This window comes from Agelaius tricolor, unplaced genomic scaffold (assembly GCF_023055355.1).
Source record: "Agelaius tricolor isolate 1412-34295 unplaced genomic scaffold, bAgeTri1.0.p SCAF_3, whole genome shotgun sequence".
Taxonomy (NCBI): domain Eukaryota; kingdom Metazoa; phylum Chordata; class Aves; order Passeriformes; family Icteridae; genus Agelaius; species Agelaius tricolor.
The window spans coordinates 4,913,976-4,938,896 of NW_027269263.1; the positions used below are offsets into that span (position 1 = coordinate 4,913,976).

The 24,921-nt window shown below is 47.8% G+C and overlaps 1 protein-coding gene across 1 annotated transcript; it reads left to right on the forward strand.

The window, feature by feature from the left end:
• The first annotated feature begins 289 nt into the window (after positions 1–289).
• LOC139587735 (sodium- and chloride-dependent GABA transporter 1-like) lies at positions 290–23,806 on the forward strand. The gene is made up of 14 exons (XM_071422253.1): positions 290–627; positions 5,195–5,326; positions 6,556–6,656; positions 9,632–9,741; positions 10,110–10,242; positions 11,433–11,567; positions 13,016–13,119; positions 13,413–13,537; positions 14,213–14,325; positions 18,696–18,827; positions 19,551–19,653; positions 20,068–20,168; positions 20,942–21,109; positions 23,633–23,806. Exons 1-14 carry the CDS (start codon positions 387–389, stop codon positions 23,735–23,737), a joined length of 1,803 nt encoding a protein of 600 aa, XP_071278354.1. The 5' UTR covers positions 290–386; the 3' UTR covers positions 23,738–23,806.
• Positions 23,807–24,921: the final 1,115 nt, after the last annotated feature.

Genomic DNA, 24,921 nt, shown 5'->3' on the forward strand with positions numbered 1-24,921 from the left:
TCTAGTCAGTTTTGGACCCCAGACCTGGGAGCTCTGGCACCTTCATCGTGCCCTCCTCCACTGTCATTCAGACAGGACAGATGTATTTCTGTGCTGTGTGGTGGGTCACCCACAACCTGTGGTTTTGCTGCATGCCTACTGGTCCCAAAGCTCTTCCTGCAGAGCACTGGGATGAGAAGCAGGTAAGATGAGAGTTGAGGGATTTGTTCTGTAATGGTAGCAACCAAGTCTGACACACCACATTGATACAGGACACCTTCCTTCTCTCCTTTCTCACCAGGAGCTTTGCACAGTGCTTCCCATCTTGTCTTCTCGTGGCCGGGGCAGAAACTGCCTTTCCTGCTCCTCCAGCCCCTCAGCAAGAGTGGACACACTTCTGAGTCACCATGGGCAAGATGGACAACACCTCTGTGGAGCTGAGCTCTCCCTCTGAGGTGAAGCAGGCAGCCCTGGAGGAGCCAGAGCCCATCAGCCCTGAGGTTGTGGGCACCAAGAAGAAGAAGAAGGAGATCCCAGACAGAGGTTCCTGGAAGGGGAAATTTGACTTCTTGCTGTCCTGTGTGGGCTATGCTATCGGTCTGGGCAACGTCTGGCGCTTCCCTTATCTCTGTGGCAAAAATGGAGGAGGTGAGAGAAATGCACAATGAGCAGCCCTTGTACCTGAGCAGGTTTTGGCTTGGTGTGGGTCTGGGCAAATGGGTGGTCCTCCAGCTGAGAGCTCTCCCACATGGTGGGAGTTACTAAGTTGTCCAGAGACAAATTTCCATGATTTGTGGGCTTTAGTAGCAAGTGCAGGCTGGGAAGAAGCAGTCCAAAGAAATAAAACAAGCAGTTTGAGTTCTGTCATGCTTGTGAAGTTCAAATTTGCTACAAAAAACCCCAAAAACAGGCATGTGGGACCTCATTTACTTACAGGAAGGGCTATGCACAAATAGGCACCCAGTGGGATTCTGGGGCACCTCCAGAGAAACCAGTTTGCATCTGTTAAAGGTTGGGTTCTCCTCAGTCTAGGGCATTCTCAAGGAAATTCTCTCTGCTCAGCTACAGAATTTCTGCACATCTTGGATCAACTCAGAAAACACACTTCTGTGCCTCAGCTCCCCTCTCAAATGGTGCTCTTTCTTCTGCCTTGTCAGGGAGATGCTTTTGTGGAGGGGAGTACAGGCAGGTGTCAGTAGAGCAGAGGCTCTTTCTTCTCACTCCATGCTGAGCTCTCCCATTGCTTGTGCCTGTTACTAAAACAGCCTTCCTTCTCCCCTTTGAAGAGCTGCTCACTTCCTTGAACCATTTTACAGACTTCCCACACAACTCCAAACCCATTTTCCTCACCTTTAAGGCTGTATATATAATTTCAGTTTTTGCCTGCCTAGTCTTCCCACGTTGCTCTTTGCTTCCCTCTTAGCCCTTCCTGGCCTGGAGTCCCCACCCCAAGTGCCACGCTCATTCATGTTGCTCTGAGGGTCTCTTCTCATGTTTCTTCTCCATGTCTTTTTAATTTTCCTTTTACCTTTGGCTCTCATAACTTCTTGTATCACCAGCCCATTTCTGCTGTTGCAGGCAGTGTAGGATGCTCTTCTCCTTCAACCCTGGAAAAGAGGAGAAGGGTCTTGTTCCCTGAAGCAATGTCCGCTTAACTTCATGGCATTTAAGGGTATCTAGGCCCTTTCTGTGAATCATGTGGAGTGAGTCCTAGCAGGAGACTAGAAAGTTAGCAATTTGGACAAGAAGATTTCTAACTGATTATGCTGTTTTCATGGAATTGTAGAATCATAGGATGATCGGGGTTGGAAAGGACCTAAAAGATCAGCCAGTTCCAAACCCACTGCCAAGGGCAGGGACACCTTCCACTAGGTTGCTCAAAGCCACATCCAACCTGGCCATGTACACTTTCAGGCATGGGGCATCCACAGCTTCTTTGGGTTTTGTGGAGAATGGAAATGTGCAGCTGAGCTGAGTGAGGTTTATGGGAACATCCAGGCCTGCCCTGGGGAGCCTGTGCCACCAATTCCAGAGCCATGGTGCAGGTTTGTCATCTTTGGCCACACTTTGGCTGCTATCTCTCCTCACAGAACATTTCTTCGTGGCTGGGTCCAGCACTGGTTGTTAGCCCTGTGATTGCTGTGTCATCTCAAGTCTCACACCAGCTCTGTGCTGCCCGTGACTGTCTCCTCACACATAAAGGTGGAGATGACAATGCCTGTAATGAGATGAGGGGTGTAGCGAAGCTAAAATCGATCCTATGCATGAAGTCAGCAGAGAACCTAGGACAGAGGGTGCTGGAGAGGTGCGGAGCGCTATTTTTAGCACTGGCAATGGCACACAGAGCGATCTCTGCCCCGGCAGCCGCGGGCACGCAGAGGGAGCAGCCGGCTGTGAGCAGACAGATGCAATGCGGGCATTGCTCCCTGCTCCCAGCACCCTGCCTCCCCTGCCGCTTCGTGCCGTTCGTGGCAGCCTGGGTGGCTCCTTCCCCTGGCCCTGCCGCTCCCGCAGCCGGCAGCACCAAGGAGCGAGCGGCGCTGGCTCAGCCGGGGCTGACGCACGGGAGCATCACCGGGACGCGGCTCCTTCGCAACCGGGCGGGCACCGCCTCGGCTCTGCCTCGACGGAGCGCAGCAGACTGTGGGTGGAACGCTAATTTTAGCGTCCCCGCATGTGCGCTGCTCAGAGCCCGGCCGTGTGGGCTGCTTCCATTACGCACAGGCAAATTGAACTGAATGGAAATATTGTCGTCTCACTTACCGCTGTCGCATTGCATCGGCTCACGGCTGGCTTGCTCGGCGCAGGGAGCCCGGGGCACGGCAGCACAGCGCTCGGCCCAGCCGCTGCGGGGAGCAGGCTTCACCCAAAGTGATGCCTGGGCTCCCTGCTGGCCCTGCACGCAGCTGGATGTGCCCAGCTGTGCCTCCAGCCTCTACAGTGATCTCTAACCTTATACAGTCCCTCTGATCTCAACAGAATTGTACGAGACTCCAAATGCACTCTAAATGCAGCTCAGTACATGCTAAAAATTGCTTGTGAGATCCTAAGCTTGAATAACTTGAGAGAAAAGCAGTCCTTTAAATAAGCATCTTCCACTCCTCATTTGCACACTGAGACTCAAAACAACACAGTGTAACAGCTTGTAATGCTCAATTTTTGATTCGTGGGCAGTGTTCCCTGTTTTAAGGATTAATTGTTGTTCTCTGCTGTGCAGCACTAGGAGCAGGCAGATTTGGGGCTGCACAGTGAGTGCCAGGGGCTATTGATCCTTCCTTGCCTCCAAGGGTCAGTGCTCTGAGCAGGACCAGCGTCATCACCTCTGACACCCGTGGATCTGGAGACAAGCTGGGACTTTCACAAGGTCATGCACAACCATATTTTGTACCGGCCTGCAAACCTGAGATACAAATTTCAGAACTGATTTCCTATCTGGCTGTACAGGATCTGGGGATATTATCCATGCCTACTTGGGGACCTGGCCCTCCAGAGTGGCAGTGGCATTGCCAACAGCCCTCAGCTCAAGGAGGTGGTCTGGTTTGTAGTTTTCCCACTATTCTTGAGAATCAAGCCAGGATAAAGACTTGTGTCCAAAAGTTCATTTGTTTGTTTTTTAGGTTTTTTTTCCTCCAACAGTCTAATTAGATCTTTCACCTACAAACCTTCCTGACCTACTGTAGATGAGAAGTGCAGAATCATCAGAGCTGCAGCCAAATTTCATTAATTGCTTGCACAGAGGCGAGGAGGAGACTTGCACTGCTGCTAAGCTCAGCCTCCAAACTGCGCAGCAGCAGGGTGGCAGCAGCCCTGGAGCAGATACAGGCTTCCCACAGGGCTCTCAGGGGCCTGGACCTTGCAGGCTGTGGTGTCTAGTGAGCACACAGGGGAGGCTGCTGAGCAGGCACAGTGATGCCCAGAGCTGTTCTCTCCTGTGCACCAGGCTGCTGGTGAAGCCAAGAGCCTGTGCTTCCACGCCAGCTTGTGATTCAGGTTCATGGTCACTGAGCTGCTGGCACAGAGAGTGTTTTCTCCCCACCACCCACTGCCAGCTCCTCTTGCATGCTGCCTCCCATGGACTCTCATGCCGAGTGCTGGCACCTGCCTCTCCCAGCTGGGTTCAGCTCCCTGCTTGGCAGGCAGATGTCCCCAGCTGGGTGTCCCCTGAGCCAGCATCCCTGGCTGTGCCTGGCTGCTTCCCTGCCCTCAGAGAGCAGCTGCTGGAGCCTGGCTCTGCTGGGTGCAAGCTGGGCCACAGCTCTCCAGAGTGGCTTTGCTTGCTGGCTCTGTGTTTGCTTTCCTACAATTATCTGGAGAGGAAGACTCAGACTGACAGCTCAGCCCTAAGGCTGGTGCAGGAATCAGTGCTGTCCTGAACACAGCCAGCCACTTCTGGGCAAACTGAGTGTCCTCCCTCCGTCCCCAGCGAGCATCTTCTGCAAAAGTTTGTCCTCCTCAGAAACGATGGCCTATTCCATGAGAAAGATAAAACTGGGCTTTGTCCCACATCCTAGAAGTCAGGATCACCTGAACTTGTACAGTCTTCCAATCACAGAGCAAGTCTTTTCTATTCTAATTGCTCTTCTAAAAACTGGGTGTCAGTAATATCCCTAATGAATGAGTGTTCTACCTCCTTTGCAGTGATGAGATGATTTCCATAGGGCCATGGACAAGAATAATATTTTCACTAGGAATTTTAAGGGTAAAACCTAAAACACAGGTGGGGTGGTATATAGCACTGTTACAAGAGCCAATACAGTCCTGGTCACAGATTTTTTAAAAGACTGAAGCAGCTATAAACAAAGAAAGCATGGCCAGTGCCAGATATTCCTATGCACTATTCCCTCAAGAAGAAGAAGAATTGAAAGCTTCTGCAGGTAAGACAAAAAGCATCAACAAGTTATCAATGTCAGTGTCCAAGCTTTTGGGGTTGGTGTCAGATTGGGTTTAGCAGCTAACAAAGTGAGCCTGGCATTGCACAGCTAGTGATGCCAGTGTATTTGTACATATGGTACATGCATACCCACAGTGATAAGGGAAAGGCAGCTGTTACCTCAGTGGGAGACTCACCAAACACATCAACTCCAGCTGCAAGCTGTCACCTCTGGGAGAGGCTGCTCCTCATCACATGGCTGTTGCAGAGCAAGAAACTGCAGCTGGAGGCATTTCCTTCTTGATCAAAGGGGGAACTGCCTGATAACATTGCTCCTTCTTTCAGGGGCCTTTCTCATTCCCTACTTCCTGACGCTGGTGTTTGCTGGGATTCCTCTCTTCCTGCTGGAAACTGCTCTGGGCCAGTATACCTCTATTGGTGGACTAGGAGTCTGGAGATTAGCACCCATGTTCAAAGGTACTGTGCTGTATGTTTGTGCCAGCAATGACATGTAACTACAGGCAGCATCCCATTAATGGTTTGAAGGCAAATCAGCAAATCCCTGGGGGCTGGGATGGGGTGCCAGGTGAGGGGGGGGTTCCTCTCTGTCTTTATCAAGCTGTCCTTGACCTCTGTTTCAGTCACTAACAGCACTGTGCTCTGTTCAAGCAGGTTTGTGTGATGACAAGGGACTGTGACTCTGGTTGCAGAAGACCCTTTGTTTTCCCAAGCCTCTCTATATGTGCCTACTTTAATTGCATGGGAATGCAACCTGTTGCCATGCTTGAAGTAACTGTTTTCTAGAAGCCAATGGTGATTTAGAAATGCCTTGGATGTGGGAAAGTAAAATTCTGCCAGGGAAGTGACAAGATCCTGTTTTCAGGGAGTTCTGTCCATAGAGTACCAGTAGCACACTGAAGTAACACTGTTCCCCCAGTGGAAATGGGTGGCTGAGAGACATAAGGGAATGAGCCTCCCTTGCTGACCAGCTCAACTATAGCACACTCTATGTTGGTGAGCTGGTTCCCTTTTTTTGGTTTTCAAAAAAAAACCATGCTGTGGTGCCCATGAACTCCCTTGGGTACTGGAGACCTGGATTTGTGGAAACCCAGGGCATTGGGAATATTTCTCTGTCTGCTCTGGGGTGCCCTGACCCCCAGGGGAGCACTGACTCTGACCCTCATTCATGGAGAAAGTTTCCTAGACTTCAAGATAGACTAGAACCCACAAAAGTGTGAAATAGATTATAGAGAGTAGTGTAGGTGTATCAGGTGAGAAATTTAGGTTTTGGGATTTTTAGTATGTTGTGGATAGAAGCAAGATGGAGGGCACAGGGTGTTGTCCTGAGTTTCTTCTTTGTGATTCTTCTTCCTTCTTCTTCATCGGTTCTGCCCATTTTGTAATTGGGCAGAAAAGTCCACATTGCAGCTCTTTGGGATGAGTTATTGGGTTAAAAAGGAAAATAATCTAGGTGCCAGTTCTTAATTGGATAGTTTAGTCTTAAAAGACCTTGGAACAAGAGACTGTTGGCCATTTTGTGCCTTGCTGCTGAACTCACAGCAGTGAAACTGTTTTACTGATAAGAAACAATAAACACCTGAGTCCCAACATGAATTAGTGTCTCAAGTACCTTCAATCCAGACCTAGAGAAACCAACAACAGGTACTGCCACATGGATTGATGCTGCTCTCTGCCTTCATTTGCAGGTGTGGGACTGGCAGCCATGGTTCTGTCCTTCTGGCTGAACATCTACTACATTGTCATCATTGCCTGGGCTCTCTACTATCTCTTCAACTCCTTCACTTCGGTGAGTCACGGGCGTGTCTGCAGCGTGGCATTGGCTGTGCTCTGGGTCCTCACTCCCACCTGTGGGCGGTGGTTTGTTCATGACCCACAGTGGTCACTAGCTGCTTGTCATTTGTGCAAAGAGCCCTTGTCAGCATCGTGCTACACCCTTCCTGAAGAGGTTCATCAGCCCTGGAGGCAGTTTTGTGGTGCTGATGGGTAGTGATGCTTGTCCTCTGGTGAGGATGGTCCTATCCCCTCTACAGGAACTGTTCCCCACTCACTTCAGTCTTTAAAGCTCAGCCTGTGTTTCTGTTTTATTTCTTGGGCTGCTCGAATCTGAGCTGCGCATTTCCAGAACTGGTTTTGTCAGGCTTTGTTATATCATGGTCTTATTTCTCAGGACTTGCTCCTTATCTTAATTAGTTCTTGTTCACTCCTCACTTGATAAATTATCTCCAAGGAATTTTTTTTTCTGCTGGGAAAATGATTCAGAAGGTATCTAGACATCTGCTTGTGACTGTCCCTTAGTGTGTGCTTTGGTGTTATAATTTATAGTGGGTTTCTCTTCCATAGCAGGGCCTTCTACCGTACAAGGTTAGAATCACACCCCATATTAACTTCTTGGTAGCTGAATTATTTATTTCAACCCAGAAACTGGTAAGAGTTTCCTTAATGTAAGTCTCTGAGCAACCTGAAGCCTTAAAGACATCAACCCCATGGTTCAAATGGGATCTTTTTAAATGTCATTTAGATATAACCCTGAAGTGCTATTGTGGACACTGCACATCCAGTTTTCCTTTTTGTTCCTGCAAAAGTTTCAAGTATCTGTCAAGACTTTTGCTGAATCATTTCATTGGGCATTCCCAACTGTGTTTCTACCACCAACACCACCTATCACTGTAGGGTCCTGGATCTAGAACAGAATTATTGGCTGTGGGTGATTAGATGCACCCTCAGGGGTTCCCAAATAAACAGAGGTCTTCCCCAAAGTAACCCATCCCAACTCCACCCTGGGCAGGATGTTTCTCAGGATAAGGCTTTGGTACATTCAGGTGTTACAGACCCAGGTGGTGACAGTGCTTGTATGTGCATAGGCAGATCCAGATGTTTGGCTCAAGACCTTTTCTTTTACCAAGATAATAATTCCAAATTCCCAAAAGGACCCAAGGTGCAAATGAAAAAGCCAGGCTGATGTCTGTCCCCTGTGCCTTCTAAATTTGACTAAGAGTGTTTTGAACTATAATAAGAGCCCAGCCTGCCTTCTGCAGTTTCTGTCCTCTGAAATTCAGAGGAAATGGAGCAGCAACAAACTGTCCCCCAGCCTGCCCCTCCTTGTGAGAGCTGTGCAGCTTCTCTAACATGCAGACATTGAAGAGCTGCTGTGCAGCGCTGCTCAAGCCACTGCCTTTTCTTCAGTGCAGTGAGCAAGTCCTCATGAAATCACCACTGAGGGGGGTGCAGTGGTCTGGGTGGCCACTGGAATGTCACCTGCACCCCTGCAATAGTCACCATTCTGCCAGGATACCTTCTTTGAAGGTATCATCTGCTGGAGTGAACTGATTTAGATGGAGCAGTGAAGGCAGCACTTAAAGGCACTTAAAATACAGATAATTTTTTTGAAGAGTGTGGCATTTACATTCTCTGAAAAAATTCCTTCGCCCAGGGTTTTTCTCCTGGGAAGCTGAAAGGCAGCCTGAGAGGCCTCAGAGAAAAGGAAAACAATTCTTATCTCATTTGCTTCTCCTGTGTTGTGCTCATGTGGAATGTGTTTGGAGATTGTTTACCCACAGGTGATTGTTTCATTGGATTCTGCTGTGAGTTGTTTTGACTCATTGGCCAATCAGTGCCAAGCTGTGTTGGGACTCTGGAAAGAGTCTCAAGTTTTCATTATTATTTTTTTAGCATTCAGTAAGTATCTTTTCTGTATTATTTAGTATAGTATAGTATTCTCTAATATAATATAGTATAATAAAGTAATAAATTAACCTTCTGATAAGATGGAGTCAGATGCATCATTCTCTCCCCTTGTCAGTGGATCTGCTTTTACAACAAAGAGGCATCTACATTCCTGGAGGAATAGGGATGGATACAAACTTCTTCTTAAAGCTTTGTTGAGCTGGAGCCTCAGGTCTTATCTGCAGAAGGAAATCACCCAGAATAGCTGCTCTGTATTTGTCTACACACACTGTGCTTGGGAAAAGAGGTAGCTGCTCATATCTGAGCTGCTTCCTTGGGCTGGCTCAGCCATGGCACTGCATGGCCTGGGTGAGTTGTCCTGCACACTCACATGGTCCCTGGCACTGCTGCTTCACTGCCTGCAGTGCCAGAGCTGATTGCAGCAACTCTGTAGTGTTGTGCTGCTGTCTCACTGCTACCCACAGTGTAAACATCTCCCAGGAATCCCTTTGTGCTGCTTATAATCAGGGCAGTGGACAGTATCAAACAGCTACTGTCCTGGACAATTTTCTCCTATGCTTGTGTTATAAAAGTCTGTTGATGTAGACAACACTTTGCCTCCATTCTCAGGGCCATGTTGTTTTTTAAGAATTGAAGTTGGTGTAAATGAAGCATAAAAAACAAATCCCTGCTTATTCTTTCTGCAGTAAATTCCAACCACTTGTTGAGTGAAGCTAGCAAAAAGCTGTAATGGTTATAAACACAGTATCCCTTGATAGTATTTTAATTTGTAGGTATTAATTATCAACAGTTAATTGGAAGTGGCTTTCTATATGGGAAATTGCTAACATTTTATTGGAGCTACAATATTGCCCTAATCACATCATGATATTTTTTCCCCAAAAATCCTTGTCACAATTTATCATATTTTTGAAAATTTTTCCATTATTTTGGCTACAAGGGCATGCCCATCCAGTGGAGCTGCCCATTATCTTTGCAAAAAAAAAAAAAATTAAGGGGCTTCAGTTTAGAAGAAGCCAGATTTCACTTGGGAGATATCCCATGAATGATGACCCTCCTGTCCTTGTTCTGGTGCAGGAGCTGCCATGGCAGAGCTGTGGGAACGCCTGGAACACCGAGCGCTGCTTCTCCAACTACTCCCTGAACGACACCACCAACCTCACCAGCGCCGTCACCGAGTTCTGGGAGTACGTCCCCAGCTGCCCACACCAGGTTTCTCCCCCTCCCTGTGGTCACTGTGCCTGCCCACCAGGGCTGTGGCTGTGCCTGTGGGCTCTGCTCCTTGGGCAGCTTTGGCAGAAGGGCGTTACAGCCATGGTGGGCATGGGGTGCACTGTGCAGACGCATGTCAGATGGACCTGCAGGCAAACAGTCTGTCCACCTCTCTTCACCTCCCTTTGTCCCATCACAATGATCCTCGCTTCTCTCTAGGGATTTGTGGGTGCTCACACTTGTCTGCACCTGGCCCTTCACCCTCCAGCCACCTCTGGGAGCTCCAAATTCCTCAGCCCTTGATTGTTAGACCTCCTCCTGACACAGTGTCTCCCACCCTTAGGAGGAACATGCACCAGATGTCTGGAGGCCTGGGGGAGCCTGGCACCGTCCGCTGGCCCCTGGCTGGCACGCTGGCCCTGGCCTGGCTGCTGGTCTACTTCTCCATCTGGAAGGGTGTGGAGTGGACAGGCAAGGTACAGTGTGAGGGCTGGGTCTTTTGGTGCTGCCTCTCGTTGCTGGGCCGTCAAAATGTCCTCCAGACTCAATTTTATTTAAGTGTCTATAACTAAGGTTACAGTGCTTACAGGCAAAATCACAGTAGATGCTATTAAATTCCTGACATTTACCTTTCATGGCTGTGAAAATTGCTATGATGTTTATGGTAATTTTCATTCTAAGTGTAGAGAATAACTCTTGCCAGTAGGGTCATGGGTCTGAGCATGCATTCTTTTTGGGAAGAGGCATTTTCAGAAATTACTTATATTTCCCACTTTGGGACAGCCCTTTGAGAGAGCAAAGCTTCTTGTGGCCTCCCACTTCTGACAATCACAGTCTCTTAAATTGCCTCTGGTGGAAAAAATCTCACCATCTCCTTTGACAATTTCTCTGCTGCCCTTTTGATATTGGTGGGAGACGTTCAGATGAGAAGCCCGTTGTTTTTCCCTGTGCAGTGTTCCAGGCTAGCACAGCAGAAAGGTAATTGCTTTGTTTAGTGAAACAGCAGTGCTGAGATGCTGAGATGTGTTATTTAGAGCACAGCATGGTGCAGCCAGACACTATTATGAAAGGAATAATCTAGAGGAGAGATCAGAAAGAAGCACTTCAAGGGTAGGTCACCTAAGCTGTTAACTTCCCCAGTGGCTCTCAAACAGGCTTTAGCTACACAGCCACAGCAAAGCCCTGGTGATTACTGGTGTGAGCCCTGTGATGAAGGATGGCACATACCCATAAGATACTGAAACAGTGCTGAAAAGAAAGCAGTGGAATCAAGACAACTTGTTTTGCTTGATGCACTGGTCTAGAGAAACACCAGCTTTAGCTCTGCAAAATAAGGATATGATGACTTAAGGGGATTACTTCTGTGGGCTAAAATTATCCCTGTGCAATTCCCTTGTCTTTGGGTATTTCATCCAGACTTCAGCATGCTACTTTTGTGATTAGTGTGTCCTTGTGTATCATTGGCAGGGAGAAACCTCAAACAGCCAGAAACGTTACTAGCATGGGAATGGGGGACAGAAAATGCAAGGAAATCCTACTGAAAGTGGCTGTGCTTGGGAGCCTGTTGTCCTCACAGGAGAACATGCCAGACTCAATGACACCCTGGGCAGGAAAGGTCCTGGGCACTGGTGGGCTGATGTCTTCTCTCCCATGGGGTCTTTTTCAGGTGGTGTATTTCTCAGCCACCTACCCCTACTTCATGCTTTTCATCCTCTTGTTCCGGGGAGTCACGCTGCCAGGAGCCAAGGAGGGGATCCTCTTCTACCTCACACCTGACTTCAGGAAGCTCTCTGACTCTGAGGTTTGTAGCCTAGTGAGGAAAGCTCTTATCTCCCAGCTGTCTATGCATTAGGCTTCCCCAGGCACTTCCCATGAATATTGTAATTACTTAAAATAACTCCAGAATAACCCTATACAAGTATTCATAACCCATGTCCCATAGGCTGAGACGAAACAGAGGAAAAGGCCCTTCATGGTGGAAATCTGTGCAGCAGCTCTGCTGTAGTCAGGCACAGTGTTATCCACAGGGTAGGGGGAGTCAGAAGTTATCCTGACAAAGGGACCTTCCCTCTGGGCTGGGAATGTCTCATTTCAGTGACTGTTCTGGTGGTGCCAGAGAAAGGATGATGTGGTGCTGGCATGGGGGCCTCAGAAGGAGCACAAACACAGCAGCACCCGCAGCAGCAGTTTTTGTAAGTGCTTAAGTGATGAGTGGTGGCCAGTAATGTGTTCTTGGTCACTGGCAGCAGAGAGGAGACCCAGGAGGAGCAGGGATTCTTGCAAAAATGAAGTTTTCAGGATACACAGACTCAGCATTTTTCAGCAGCAATACTCTCATAGTTTCAAAGTCACCAGTCATGTGCGAGTGGGGACAGCTGGACATTTGTCACTTTCCAGCAAGGGTCCCAAGGATCCCTCTTTCAGGACACTCTCTGTAACCATACTACCAACTGCATTGGCTCTAATGCAGGAAACAGGGTTCTCAAGACCAGAAGAGTTGTGTAAATACTACACAATTAAGAAACAGTCTGTCTCCTTTTCTTGAACTTTCTAAGGTTTAACACCTTAAGGCACTGGGACTAGCTTTGCAAGCTGTCCTCTGCAGTTGTTTGCACAAACAGCTCCATGTTGGAAAATCAAAGACACACTAGTGGAAGAGAAATGGAGGGTGTGAGAGAAGGATGTGGGTCTCTGAGTGGAGCAGCATCCCTTGGGGGCCCATGTGAGAAAGCAAACACACACATACACACACACACACACACACACACTCTCAGACAATGCAAGAATCCCTCCTGATCTGCACGGGACACTGTTCAGAAATGCATGACCCTTCCTCCATCTACATCATCCCATTGGAGGGTATGTCTGATGCTGGGCTAGGCTGCACTTTGATACACTTGACACATGGGAAGGATGCAGATTCCCTACCTTCCAGAATAGAAAGGGCCCTACAGAAAAGCCCTGGAAGAGGGACTTTTGACAAGACCATGTAGTGACAGGACAAGAAGAATGGTTTTAAACTGAAAGAGAATAGCTTTAGATTAGATACTAGTAAGAAACTCTTGACTGGGCCCTACTGACAGGGTTCCCTCAGGTCCTGGCCACCCCAGTGGGCTGGACATCCAAGCACTCAGCTCCACAGTCTGCACCCAGTCCCCCTGCTAGCCCTGCACTGTGCTGCTGCAGGACATGCACCTGCAGCACAGAGTCCCCTTTTGCTGCACTCCTCCTCTGGCTTCTTCTCCACAGGTCTGGATGGATGCAGCCACTCAGATCTTCTTCTCCTACGGCCTGGGGCTGGGCTCCCTCATTGCTCTGGGCAGCTACAACACTTTCCACAACAACGTCTACAGGTCAGCGGGTTTTTCCACCCTCCTGTGTGGCTGGGACTCCTCATGGGTGAGGCAGGGGGTTGTGGTGGATCTGCCTGATCTCTGCTGTCCCCTTGCTGGCACCATGCAGCCTAGGGGACACACTGTGATCTCTTTAGAGGGGATCCCTGCCTACAGGACACTCAGTATGTCACCTGTGCTACCTGTCCAAGGCAAAGGACCAGCTATTCGCAGGGCTTGGTCTTTTGTTTACCCCACTGTCTGCTCTTGGTGGGACCTGCAGGTGGGATTTTTTCTCTCTTTCTCTCTTCCAGAGACTCCATTATTGTCTGTTGTATAAACTCCACCACAAGTGTATTTGCTGGATTTGTTATTTTCTCTATCATCGGCTTCATGTCACACATCACGAAGAAGTCAGTGTCAGAGCTGGCCTCCTCAGGTAAACAGAAACCCAGGCTCAAATGCAACAGCAACCTGTGACAACCATTTGTGTGGGGTGCTCTTGTTCTGTCCTGACTATGTGTGCTGAAGTTTTATTTTGCTGTAGTGAAATATTTAGGCCATTTGCTGTCTGAAACTTTCTTATGGAGAATAGGCACTACCTATGTTTTCAGTAGATGCGATCAAAATTTGGAGTCCCTTTTTCATGCAAAATCTTGAGACTGAGATCTCAGAATAATTTTTTAACCAAGATAGGACTGTGTCTTTCTGCATGAAGACATATTTTGAAATTGCTGTCTTTCCAGAGAAAGCTTTTATCTCAAGAAACAGCATTTTGTGGTGGGGAAAAAAGAAAAAAGCACCAGGAAAGTTATAACCAGCTCTGAATATCAGTTTATTTTTCTAGCACAGTGCTCCAGCTCCATTTGGTTGCAACAATTTGATTACTTGATTACTTGCTTGCAGGACTTGTTTCTCCACTCCTGTCTCCCCATCTTGCCCCCATGCCTCCCACCAAGCTGGTGTGTCACAGGCACAAAGGCACGGCTCCTGTATGAAAACCCCTGAGTTCTTGGCTGTAATTTTTGTCTGTCTATTTAGCTGTGGCACTTATCTCAGACTTGCCATCAAATGCTTTGTGAACATGGGCTCATCCCCCTTTTCCTTACTGCAGGCCCTGGACTGGCTTTCCTGGCCTACCCACAGGTTGTCACACAGTTGCCCTTGTCCCCACTCTGGTCAATCCTCTTCTTCTCCATGCTGATGATGCTGGGTCTGGACAGTCAGGTGAGACAACTCAGGGACAAAGTGGAGGAAGATGCAAAGATGTCTTCAGGTACAATTGTGGTGTCCCCTTCTGCACTTGGGACAGTGCAGAGCAGAGTGGGTTTTTACTCTCTCGTGGTGTGAGGGCTGTGCTTTCCTGCAGCATTTTGGCATTGCTGTTGATGCCAGCAACAATGCAACCCTGAGCAGAGCTGCAGCTCCCTGACCTCGTCTGTAGGTTAGCAGGGATAGATCGTGGCAGAAGGATCTATGCCTTGGAAAAGGCTGTGCCTGGGTACCCTGACTACTTTGCCATCTTATCTGGTGGCAAAGTTTTACAAGATACTTGAGGGGGAAGAAGTTAGATGTCGCAAAAGGTCTCTATCTTGCCCCCTCAGAGCCCTCACAAAACAAACAAAAAACATTATCTCTGCATTTTTACAAGTGGTGACAGTTTTTTTCTGATAATTCAGCATCAAAATAGCTACCCAGTGAGGCAGTGCATTGCAGCATGCCTTCCTTTGGAGTGTATAAAAATCAAAGGTTCCTGCAAAAACTTGCACTTGTCTGTCATATCCACCCTTGTGCCCCTGTGCTCTTCTCTTGCAGCACAAACCACCAGTACAAAATGGATGCTCTCTTGGATTAGAGGCAGTGTTCATAAAGCCAAGCCTACTTCACAATCAGACTCAAAGCTATTCCTGAAATGTCACACCTGGTTTCCAGGAAAATCTAATCAACAAACCTGGTTTTCAATCATGTCACACTCTCATATGCATTTTATAAAGCTCAAGAATGCATTACCACAGACATTATATAGGAAAAAAAAATTAAAATAATACCTGAATGTTCTGAAAGAAACTACATTTACAGGAAAAAAAAATTAGCTGCATGGAATATTCACTCAGTGCTGGTAAATCGAGACATGACAATAAGCCCTCTAGCACTCTGTGTGGAATTTATTTGCTGCATTTGCTTCTGAAATACCCCTTGAAATTCTCCATGTCCCTCCTGACAGCCAGTTTCAGAGGGCAGACAGTCTGTTGGGAGGCTATCATTGCCTGGAGGAAGAGGCTGGGGTGGGGGGGAATGAAGCATCAAAAGGAAAACAAGCTTTTAAACAGCACAGCTAAATACAGGCGGAGAAGCTTTCTGTCTGCATGCTGGAGCTCTGCCTCATTCAAACACACCAGCAACAGCATGGCAGCTTCTGCATATAAACCAGTCAGCACAGGCTGCTACACTGGCTGCAATTCCACATGCATTTTGGAGCATTTAGTTTAAAAAAAAAAAAGGATTTTCTGCGTGCTGATTGCATATCCTTTGTGGCATTTGCAGATGGGGAGCGAGCATTGTGTCCTGCAGGTGCAGCACAGCTCCAGCTGCTCTTCCTGCCAGGGTGTTCCTGTGGGATGAGTGACCTGTACTGACAGACACCTCCCTCCTGTGCCTTGGTGTTCCCTCTGCTCTGATCCAACCAGGCTTCAGCTCTCTCCCATCCAGAACCTCTTTCATAATATCCTGGTGCTTCCTTTTAACCTACCAGTTTCCAGGTCAGGCATTTATTGCTCAGGGGAGCTGGCAAGCCTTGTGACTGCCAGCCTGTGTCTGTCCCATGTGAGGCTGCCTGGCACAGGTTGGTCATGAGGATTTCCAGCTGCCAGCAGTGAGGCCACTCTTGTGGCTCCCAAGCCCAGATTACTGGACCCAGCAGGTTGTGTAATGATTAGGCCCCTAAAGAGGAAAAGGAGCAATAGAGAGAAGTTAATGGAAATAAAATGCTTGGGAGAGAAATAATATCATGGGGTGAGGCATGAAGAAGAGAAGAATGTGTGCTAAAAATTGTGGCTGGAGAGGGTTGGTGGGAAAAGGAGAATTTTTTGGAAAGCAGATTGCAGTGGCAAGAACAGGAGGCACCAGTGCTCAGCTCCTTGCCACTCTGAAAGCAGCATGCTTTCATTCAGGTGTCTGCATGTGCAAGCAGCCAAGGTTTGGTCTGTAAGCTGGGAAGAGTGAGCCCCATGCCAAGCACCTGCAGTCCCTGGGGCTGGAAAGGTAAACCTCCTCCAGGCTGCATCCCCTATCAAGTCTGAGGCTGTCTTGAGGCAATTTTCAGTAAATGGTATGAAGGTCATTGTCTGTTCCATGACTAGAAAAAGCAATGTACAACCATTTGTTTCTCCACCTTATCCATTACACAGGAGCTTAATTTTGATAGGAGACAAAGAGAATTCAACTGACTTTGTTGAGCCCTGTTCCTCACCACCCATCTCCCTGTCTTTCTTTCTGTGTGTTCCCTGATTTTGATCATTCTTCCTGCACCAAAGGGCTGTCAGCTTTACTCCATCCAATTATTCAAGGCATCGTTTTCTTTGCTTCTTTTCTGCTGGACACTACCCTCTGCCCATGACCAGGGCTGCTCCCCTCCAAATGCATTTGCCTTTTTGGTCTCAGATCCCCTGGCCCTGCCATGACTCTGGCAGTGCCTGGCCATGCATCCATGTGGAAGGAATAGCTTTCAGCAGTGGTTTTTTTAGTCATGCTATCTTTTCACACTGTGGTGCTAGCTCAGTCCTGACTCTTCCAGACAAGAAGCCAGGTGGGATGGGGTGAAGCACTCACTGTCAATGGCTATAAAGGCAGCTTAACCCATGCATGAACGGCAAAAGATGCTTTAATGGCACTTGTGCCAACATAAAAAGCTTAGCTCATTCAAAATTCAAGCGGAAGCAGTTGAGCTTTGATGCTCTGGGAATACTGGCTTTCCATGTGGATATAAAGCCCTGGGCATGCACATCTCCCTTTGCCTTGCTCTGCCCATGTGGAAGGCAGCCCCAGCAGTGTGCAAACTCTTCCACCATGCCTGCCCAGCTATAGCCTGTGGTATTCACATGCCCTCTGAACAGAGAGAAGCTGTGAGAGAGGCAGAGAAGAAGGGAAAACAATTCTTGTCTCTGCTTACTACTCCTCTTGTTTTACAGATGTAGAATGTGTTAGGAAATTATTTACCTAAAAAAATTTAGCAATTAAATTCTACTAAAAATTATTTTGTTTCCTTAGCCAATCACTCAAAACTGTGTCCTGACTGTCAAGAGACAGTCACGAGTTGTTAGTTAGTAGTAAGTATTTCTTTAGTATTTTTTGTAGTACAGATATAGTATATTATAATATCTCTCTTTAATACAGTTATAATGTAATATAGTATAGTTTTAATAAAACCAATATTCAACATTCCAAAATCATCAAATCAAATACCAATCATTTCCCTGCATTGGGGTCCCTAATTTTACTATCATAGGCTCAGGCACTCCATTTTTCTTCCACACATCTTCCCAACCCTCTGCTGCTCTTTTTGATCTGTATACCTCCACCTCCACTCTAGGGGATTTTTTTCTTCCCAGGGATGGGGAAGTCCCTGACATCGAGAAGTGATGAAAGCACTCTAATTTTCATTGCACTGGCTTGTACATTTGCTCAGCATGACCAGGGAAGCCAGTTTGCTGCCCTCATAAATTCCCAGGGTTATTGCTAGAGGCAAGATGTGCTCTCTGAGAGAGCGTATGTTACCTGTAGTTTCTGGGAGCAAGATATAAAAGTACATCTCACAATTTATCAAGAGATGGGAGAGAAGAATGCACTTCACAAGGGCAGTCAAACTGCCCTTGTACCAGAAGGCAGAAGTAGAATGAAAACTGGAAGGCAACACTCATGGGGATTTCGTTATGTGTTGTAGTGCAGACCACATTATTACACTGTGGCTGGTGCAGCTCTGCACAAACCATCCTGGGATTTCCACCTCTGGAAAGATGATGTGCTGTGAAGATGGGCTTTTGGTGTGCTACATGCATTTAATGCTGTGTGCTTGAAAAAATGAAATGCAGTCAAGGACTGGGTAATCAGAGATGTTGTTATTTACATGCACATGAGACTGGGTAATACAGGTCTTTATTGAGCATTTTAGATCATTGAACAGCACAACAGGCTGACAAGAGCAAGAAGGGGAGAGCAATAAAGGTCCTGCATGTGTCCCAGCAGCAGCCAAACCCACAACTGTGGCACAGGGCCTGGCAGTGTGGGGAACAGGGAAGTGATAGGGAGACCCTAGAGAGTTTGTGGGAAGAAAGAGGAGGCTTTGCATGAGAAGCAAAAGGCAGAGATTTATCTGAGCTATTTTTAAGTACTTAACTTAATATTTATAGTTGGTGCTCCTAGCTCAATCTATATTCAGTGGGGAGAGAGATGAATTTTCAGAAGATGGTTCAGACCAGCTTTGTGCAGAGATGACTCTTTTCTAGAGTCTGCAGAGTCCATAAGGTTCTCAACATTGAGGTTAAATGTGTGCAGGTTAAGTTATTTATATAAGTATCCTCAGTGTGTGCCTTTTCCCATAGTTCTGCACTGTGGAAGGGTTCATTACAGCCCTGATGGATGAGTATCCTCAAGTCCTCAGAGCCAGGAAGAAGATCTTCATCGCAGTAGTCTGCTTCATCTCTTATCTCATTGGATTCTCCAACATCACCCAGGTACAGATTGTACAGGCCGTGCTTTTACCTCCATTCCTGACTCCTTTCTGGCCACTTGGCATATCACAGCACCAGCAAAGCTTTGGGACAAGTGACAGCATTTCCCCTATTCTGGGTGATGTGGTTTGCTCATCACTGCTACGTCTCAAGTGACTTAGGATGCCTCCATAATTTTTACCATCATCCTATTGTCAGTCTTGGCCTATTGTTCTGCTATTTGCAATAAGGACTCAAGCCAACAGACCCCAAATTTAGGGAATGCTTACTTCAAAGAATTAAGATAACACAAAGAAAACCTGTGTATTGGGGGCTTGAACCTCTGGAGCTGAAGCTGATGTTCTCATGAGGGGAGGTGAGGGCTGAGTGGTCAGGAGACCATTTGTGGAGCAGTGTGGGTTCATGAGGAGGCAAGGCAAAACTCTGGGGATGGGCAGAGCAGACTAAATTGACTCCTTCTAAAGCAGAGAAATAGAAGAGATCCTAGTAATTACTTTTCTCCTCACCCTGGGCTATGCCTAAGTAGGCTGGCTAATTGTCTGCAAGGGCACATCAGTTTTGCTGCTGGGAACCAGACTCCAGTGGAAACATCACAACAGTGGCTCTGCTGTCCAAGGAAATGGACATTAAACCAACAGACATGGACAGTAGCAATCCAAGCTGCTGGCTAATATTGTTGGTCATAGTCTATAACTGAGCTCCTTGACCCTGTTTTTGTCTTTTCAGGGTGGCATTTATGTCTTCAAGCTGTTTGATTACTACTCAGCCAGTGGCATGTGTCTTCTTTTTCTTGTCTTCTTTGAGACCATCTCAATTTCTTGGTGTTATGGTAAGCACAAAACACCTTGTTCCTTTGTTTTCTCTGTGGGCATGGTGACTTACTGAAAAAGCCAAAACCAGTGAACACAGTGACAATTTTGCAGCCAAACACAGCTTAGATTGATAACTTCAGAAAATCAGGAGTGGAAGGGTGTCATCTCACTTTTCCAGGCCCTCACAAAACCTCAGCACAGACTGGCAGATGCCCAGGGTCCCTCCCTCTGGGCCCTCAAGAGGACCCCAGGAGCATGGAAGCTGTTAGCATGAGTTTGTGTCCCACTACTTCATCCCTTCTAGCTAATTATTCTCATGCCACCTTGTCACCCCCTTGCTGTGCCTGGCCTGTGCTCTGCCATGAAAAGAGATTAATGCCATGGTGCAGGGATGTTTTGGTTTTTTTTTCAATACTCATTTCTTCTTGTAGGTGTGAACAGGTTTTACAGGAACATTGAAGAAATGATTGGCTACAAGCCTTGCATCTGGTGGAAGATCTGCTGGGCCTTCTTCACACCTCTTGTCTGCCTGGTAAGACCTGGGGAATCCTCTGTGCAGGAGTGGGTCTAGAAAGGACTCTAGATGGGCTGTAGGTGAACATTGTGTTCTGAACCCAGTGCAGGTCTGGTGCAAGGAGGTCCCAGGCAGGTAAAGTGATAGAGGAATCTCTTTCACTCTGCCTGCTGGAAATCGCCCATAAAAAAGTTCCAGATGATTGCTTTTAATCTAAACGAGGCCATCGGTTCTTCATTCTTTTTTCTTTTTTCTTTTTTTTTTTTCTGAGATGCCAGAAGATAAGCAAAATAATGTCATGTTTTAAAAAGCTATTATCAGCTCTGGCTTTCAGCTATTCCAGCTTCAGCCTCTGGCAGGCTTATGAGAACGAAAGTTATCACCAAATTCAGGATAACTGACTGCAGAGCAGTTTGGCCTTTGCAGGTTCCTGCCTTCCCAGCAGAAGCAGTGCAGGGAGTGGTGTGATATGAAGACTGGGACCAGCTTGAGGATGCTGTTTACTTGCATAGGAGCTGCTGTGGAGGCACTGCTTGTCTGAGGAGTCTAGGGAAGAAGGAAATATGGGGTATTCCAATTCCAGCTTTTTGGAAAGCTTAGGTTATCTTATCCAGCTTAGGGTAAGAAGAAATTATATGAAATTACCAGTTGGTGGGCTGAAAGAATCAAGACAAGTGGAAAGAGCTGTTGGGTTATTGTAAGGCTGTTGGGAGCTAAGAAGGTAATGAAGGAAAGAATGGTGGGACCCCGATTTTGCACTTTCCCCTGCAATGGCTGGTGTTCTTTTCTAGGGTGTGTTCTTCTTTAGTGTGGTGGAAATGACCCCTCTGACTCTGGGCAAGTACGTCTATCCTGTGTGGGGCCAAGGCATCGGGTGGCTCATGGCCCTGTCCTCCATGTTTCTGATTCCAGGGTACATGCTCTACTCCTTCTTCACCTCAACAGGGACTCTCCGGCAGGTAGGAACAGCTTCACCACCCTCTGCCCAGGGTAAGCTCCTCCCTGAACTGAACCTGGCCCAAGCAGAGCTTGGTCCTGCTCTGACAGAGTTATCAGAGTGCACCAGCTTGGTGCTCAGGAGCTCTGTGCACCATCTCCCCAGGAGAGAGGGAGGGTTCAGATCACCCCAGTGCACTGGACATCTCTTGAGTATCTCTTTGGCATGGGGTACTGGAGCCATGGAAGAGTTTGGGAAGAAATCCTTGAGGTTTCTTGACCCAGAGAAATCCCAGCTCCTAAGGATTCCTGGCTATGAGCAAGTTTACTTGGCACTCCTCAGCTGGGAGATCAGCACCTCCAAGCCTGAATCCTGAAATGTCTCAGGCATTCTTCTAGCAGCAGAAACAAGCACAGGGGTGGTTTGTCATGTGCCTTTCAGAGAACACTGAGTGACTGAGGTGTTAGGAAGCAAGACCGACCCACAATACCCACCACATTAGTCTTGTTTATAACATTTTCTTTAGTAATTTGAGCAGGATTTTTTGAAGCAGTGAATCATGAGTCTCTATGTCATACCCAGTAGTTACTGTTAAGATTTTATGTACAATGTTGACATTCAGTCTTGAGAGCACTGGCTCAGTGCTTACAGTTGGTAGAAGCCACCCCAGGAGTGTTGATTTATGGCTTTCCCAGCCCAGCTGGAACAGCAACCAGAAGCCATCTAAATCACATGAGTTTATTTTAGGGATGCTGTATATTTAACAAACTTTGACTCAAAGAAGTTGTGGCTGGAATTACTAGGCTAAGGTCAGCTTCAGGTTCTCTACGTTTGAGGTGAAGTTGCAGGTGGATTTGAGTTTTCTTCCTCCCAGCATTCCATTTGGATGGGCTCTGATGTGGGTGAACTGGGTGGGTTTGGGATCTCAGATCTGCTTTCAATTTCTGGTTTCTCATCTGAAGCTGGGTTTAAGTACTTGTCCTTCCTGCAGGACTCAAGCCAGGGCGTTATGTCAAGCCACTTAGTTGATTTTGGGTTGAAGGCCAACTGAATTCCAGTTGTAGGCCCTTTCTCTGACATTTACAGGGCTCCTTATTCACTCATCATGAAAGTTGGAGAAGGAGGGAAGGGAAGCCTGAAAGTACAGGTATGGGTTCAACCCTTTGCCTAGTCCCAATCCTGTTTCACTGGAGATGGAGAAAGCACACTGCAGCATCTGGGGGAGCCCAAACTGCTCTGGGACCTCTCAGGAGCAGCTCGACTCCTCCTGACCAAAGGCTTGTGCCAATTATATCCACAGTCCTTCCAAAGTGCTGTGCATTCCTGTGCTGCCCCAGGGGCTTGGAGGGAAGCTCATGAGTTTGTTTCCACCCCTCCCCTCAGCATCTTGTGCAAACCATCAGCAGCAGTAAGTAGCATGAGTGGCTGATGTGCACCCTCCCCGTGTGACTCTTTGCAAACATCATGAGACCCAGACCCCCTCTCAATCATTCATAGACCTATGAGTGAGCAGCAGATGGCAGCAGGAAGAAAGTAGGCTAATCTGTGTGTGCATGTGTTGGTATCAGAGAGACAGAGAGAATTTTTGGCCTCTTATATACACAGATCCTGGATTAATTTGTAATAGAGCTGGAGGGAAATTAGATGCCAATCCTGCATAAAGTGGTTTTGACAGACAGGAAAGATTACAAGTCATTTTGATCCTACTGAGCCTGAATGTTAGAGGGGGAAAAATACAATGAATGGCAGAAGCAGTTCAGTGAACATTTCAGGGAATTCACCCAGAAGCAGGCACTTCAGTGGTATTGGAGGGTAGGAGTTTGTTCCCCTTTACTGGAAAGAGGTTCTACTTCTCTTAGTGATGTCTGTTCAGGTCAGGCTTAATCCCCCTCTGCATTCTCTTCTGCAGTGCACAGCACCAGTCCCTCCCTGACTGGTAAAAGTGATTCATTCTTTTTCATCACTCCTGATGCTCAATCCACATGCCTCCAGTAATGATTGGCCCCTCCATATTTTCATGGGTTTTTGCTTCACTTTACTTGACTCTGCAATTTCCATTTGGTCAGCTCAGGGTGGCAGGAATTGCTGCTGTGCAAAGGTTTGTGCAGGTGGATGTTCTGATCAACATCAAAGGCACAGACTGTAACCTTGTTAACCTGCTATAGTTACTTAGTAATGCTCTGTAACCAACCCTAATTGAAAAATAGGTCTGCTCTGAAGCCTGTGGCATTGCAGCTTTCTCTTCTTCCTCCTTGCAGCTGGTCTTGCCTGGTAACAGTTTGCCTCTTATCAGGATGCTCCCCATGTTTCAGATGAAAGGAGGAGCTGCTGTGCTCTGTGCAGCATCAGAGCAAAGGTGACTCTCAGAGGCTTTTGGGCTACTACCAAATGCTGCTGGAGGAGTCGCTGCATGCACCATCCCCTTGCCCTGCAATCAGGGTCACCTCTGAGCCATGTGGCGAGGATCCCAACCCTCACTGCTGCCATGCATGCCCTGGCTGTCCCAGCCCTGGCTTACACACTCTCTCCTTTCATTCCTGGGCAGCGTTTGCAGCAGATGACCCAGCCCAGGCCAGAGGGGCACGCTCACAACAACGGCCTCCAGCCCAAGACATCCTTGAACGGGAAGATCTCGGACGCCGCCGTGTAGGAGGAAAGCCCCAACTCCTCGCTCTGCCCTGTAGTTGCTCAAAGCTCCACATTGTCCCTCGAGCTCCTCTGGCACAGCTGGCTGTCCCTGGCTCTGCAGTGGCTTTCCTTTGTCCTGGTGGACCTGGTGGAGGAACCTGCTTGTGGGTCTTCCTCCTGGCATGGCTGATCAAGGCCCTGAACAAGCTGCTGCCAGGGCATTGTGTGGTGGCCACCTTCCTCCTGCAACATCCTGGCCCAGGGCATTGTGTGGTGGCCACCTTCATCCTGCAACATCCTGGCCCAGGGCATTGTGTGGTGGCCACCTTCATCCTGCAACATCCTGGCCCAGGCCCTCAGGGAGGAGCAGCTGGTACCCACATCTTCCTCCTCCAGAGGAGAGGTGGTGTCTCTAGAGAGCTTAGACTGATTGTTATCCACTTCTCTGTTTTTCTTGCCTTTCCATGTGAAACTCCACCGAGCATCCCCCAGCACACAGCTGTGTTCCACCCCAGAGAGATTGCTATCCCTGTGTTCAAATCCCAGATGGCTGTTGGTTGATGGAGCATAAAACACCAGCAAATACATAACTGGAGGGCATGTGCAGAACAAAGGGCTCTAGTGCAGAACAAGGGATTCTAGTGACAAGTCCTGCCTGTTTGTAGCTGTAGGACATCACCCCACACCTGGAGAAGGGCTTGGGGACAGGGTGTGCTGCTCACAGTGCTATGTTTCATCCCTGCACAGTCTCCAGACATGTTTGCTGCATCCATTAGGGCTGGCACTGTGAGCCAGAGCCCAGCAGAGCAGTCAACCTTTCTTTTCTGGAGCATCCTGCCCTCTGTAGCTGTGTGCAGTAGCCACACCTTGAGTCTAAAAGCAGCTAAAAGGGTAAATGGAGGGCTCTTTGCTAAAAAGCAGCTAAAAGGGTAAATGGAGGGCTCTTTGCTACAGGCTGTTCAAGTCTCCCACACTGACCACAACAAGCTTGGTGCAGAGGCAAGGCTGTGTGATAAAGAGATTTTCCAGCACTGTGAAAATCTCCATGCAAGATAAAACAGGGTAGTTCCTTCCAAGCACCCTCCCTGGCTGTGTCCCTGGATGGGAAACAATCAGATGGAGCATGATGCCCATGGGTGGTTCAGTTTATACCTTTTTCAGGAAGTGGCCACTCCTAAATCCCAGCTGGTGGAAGGCAAGAATTCC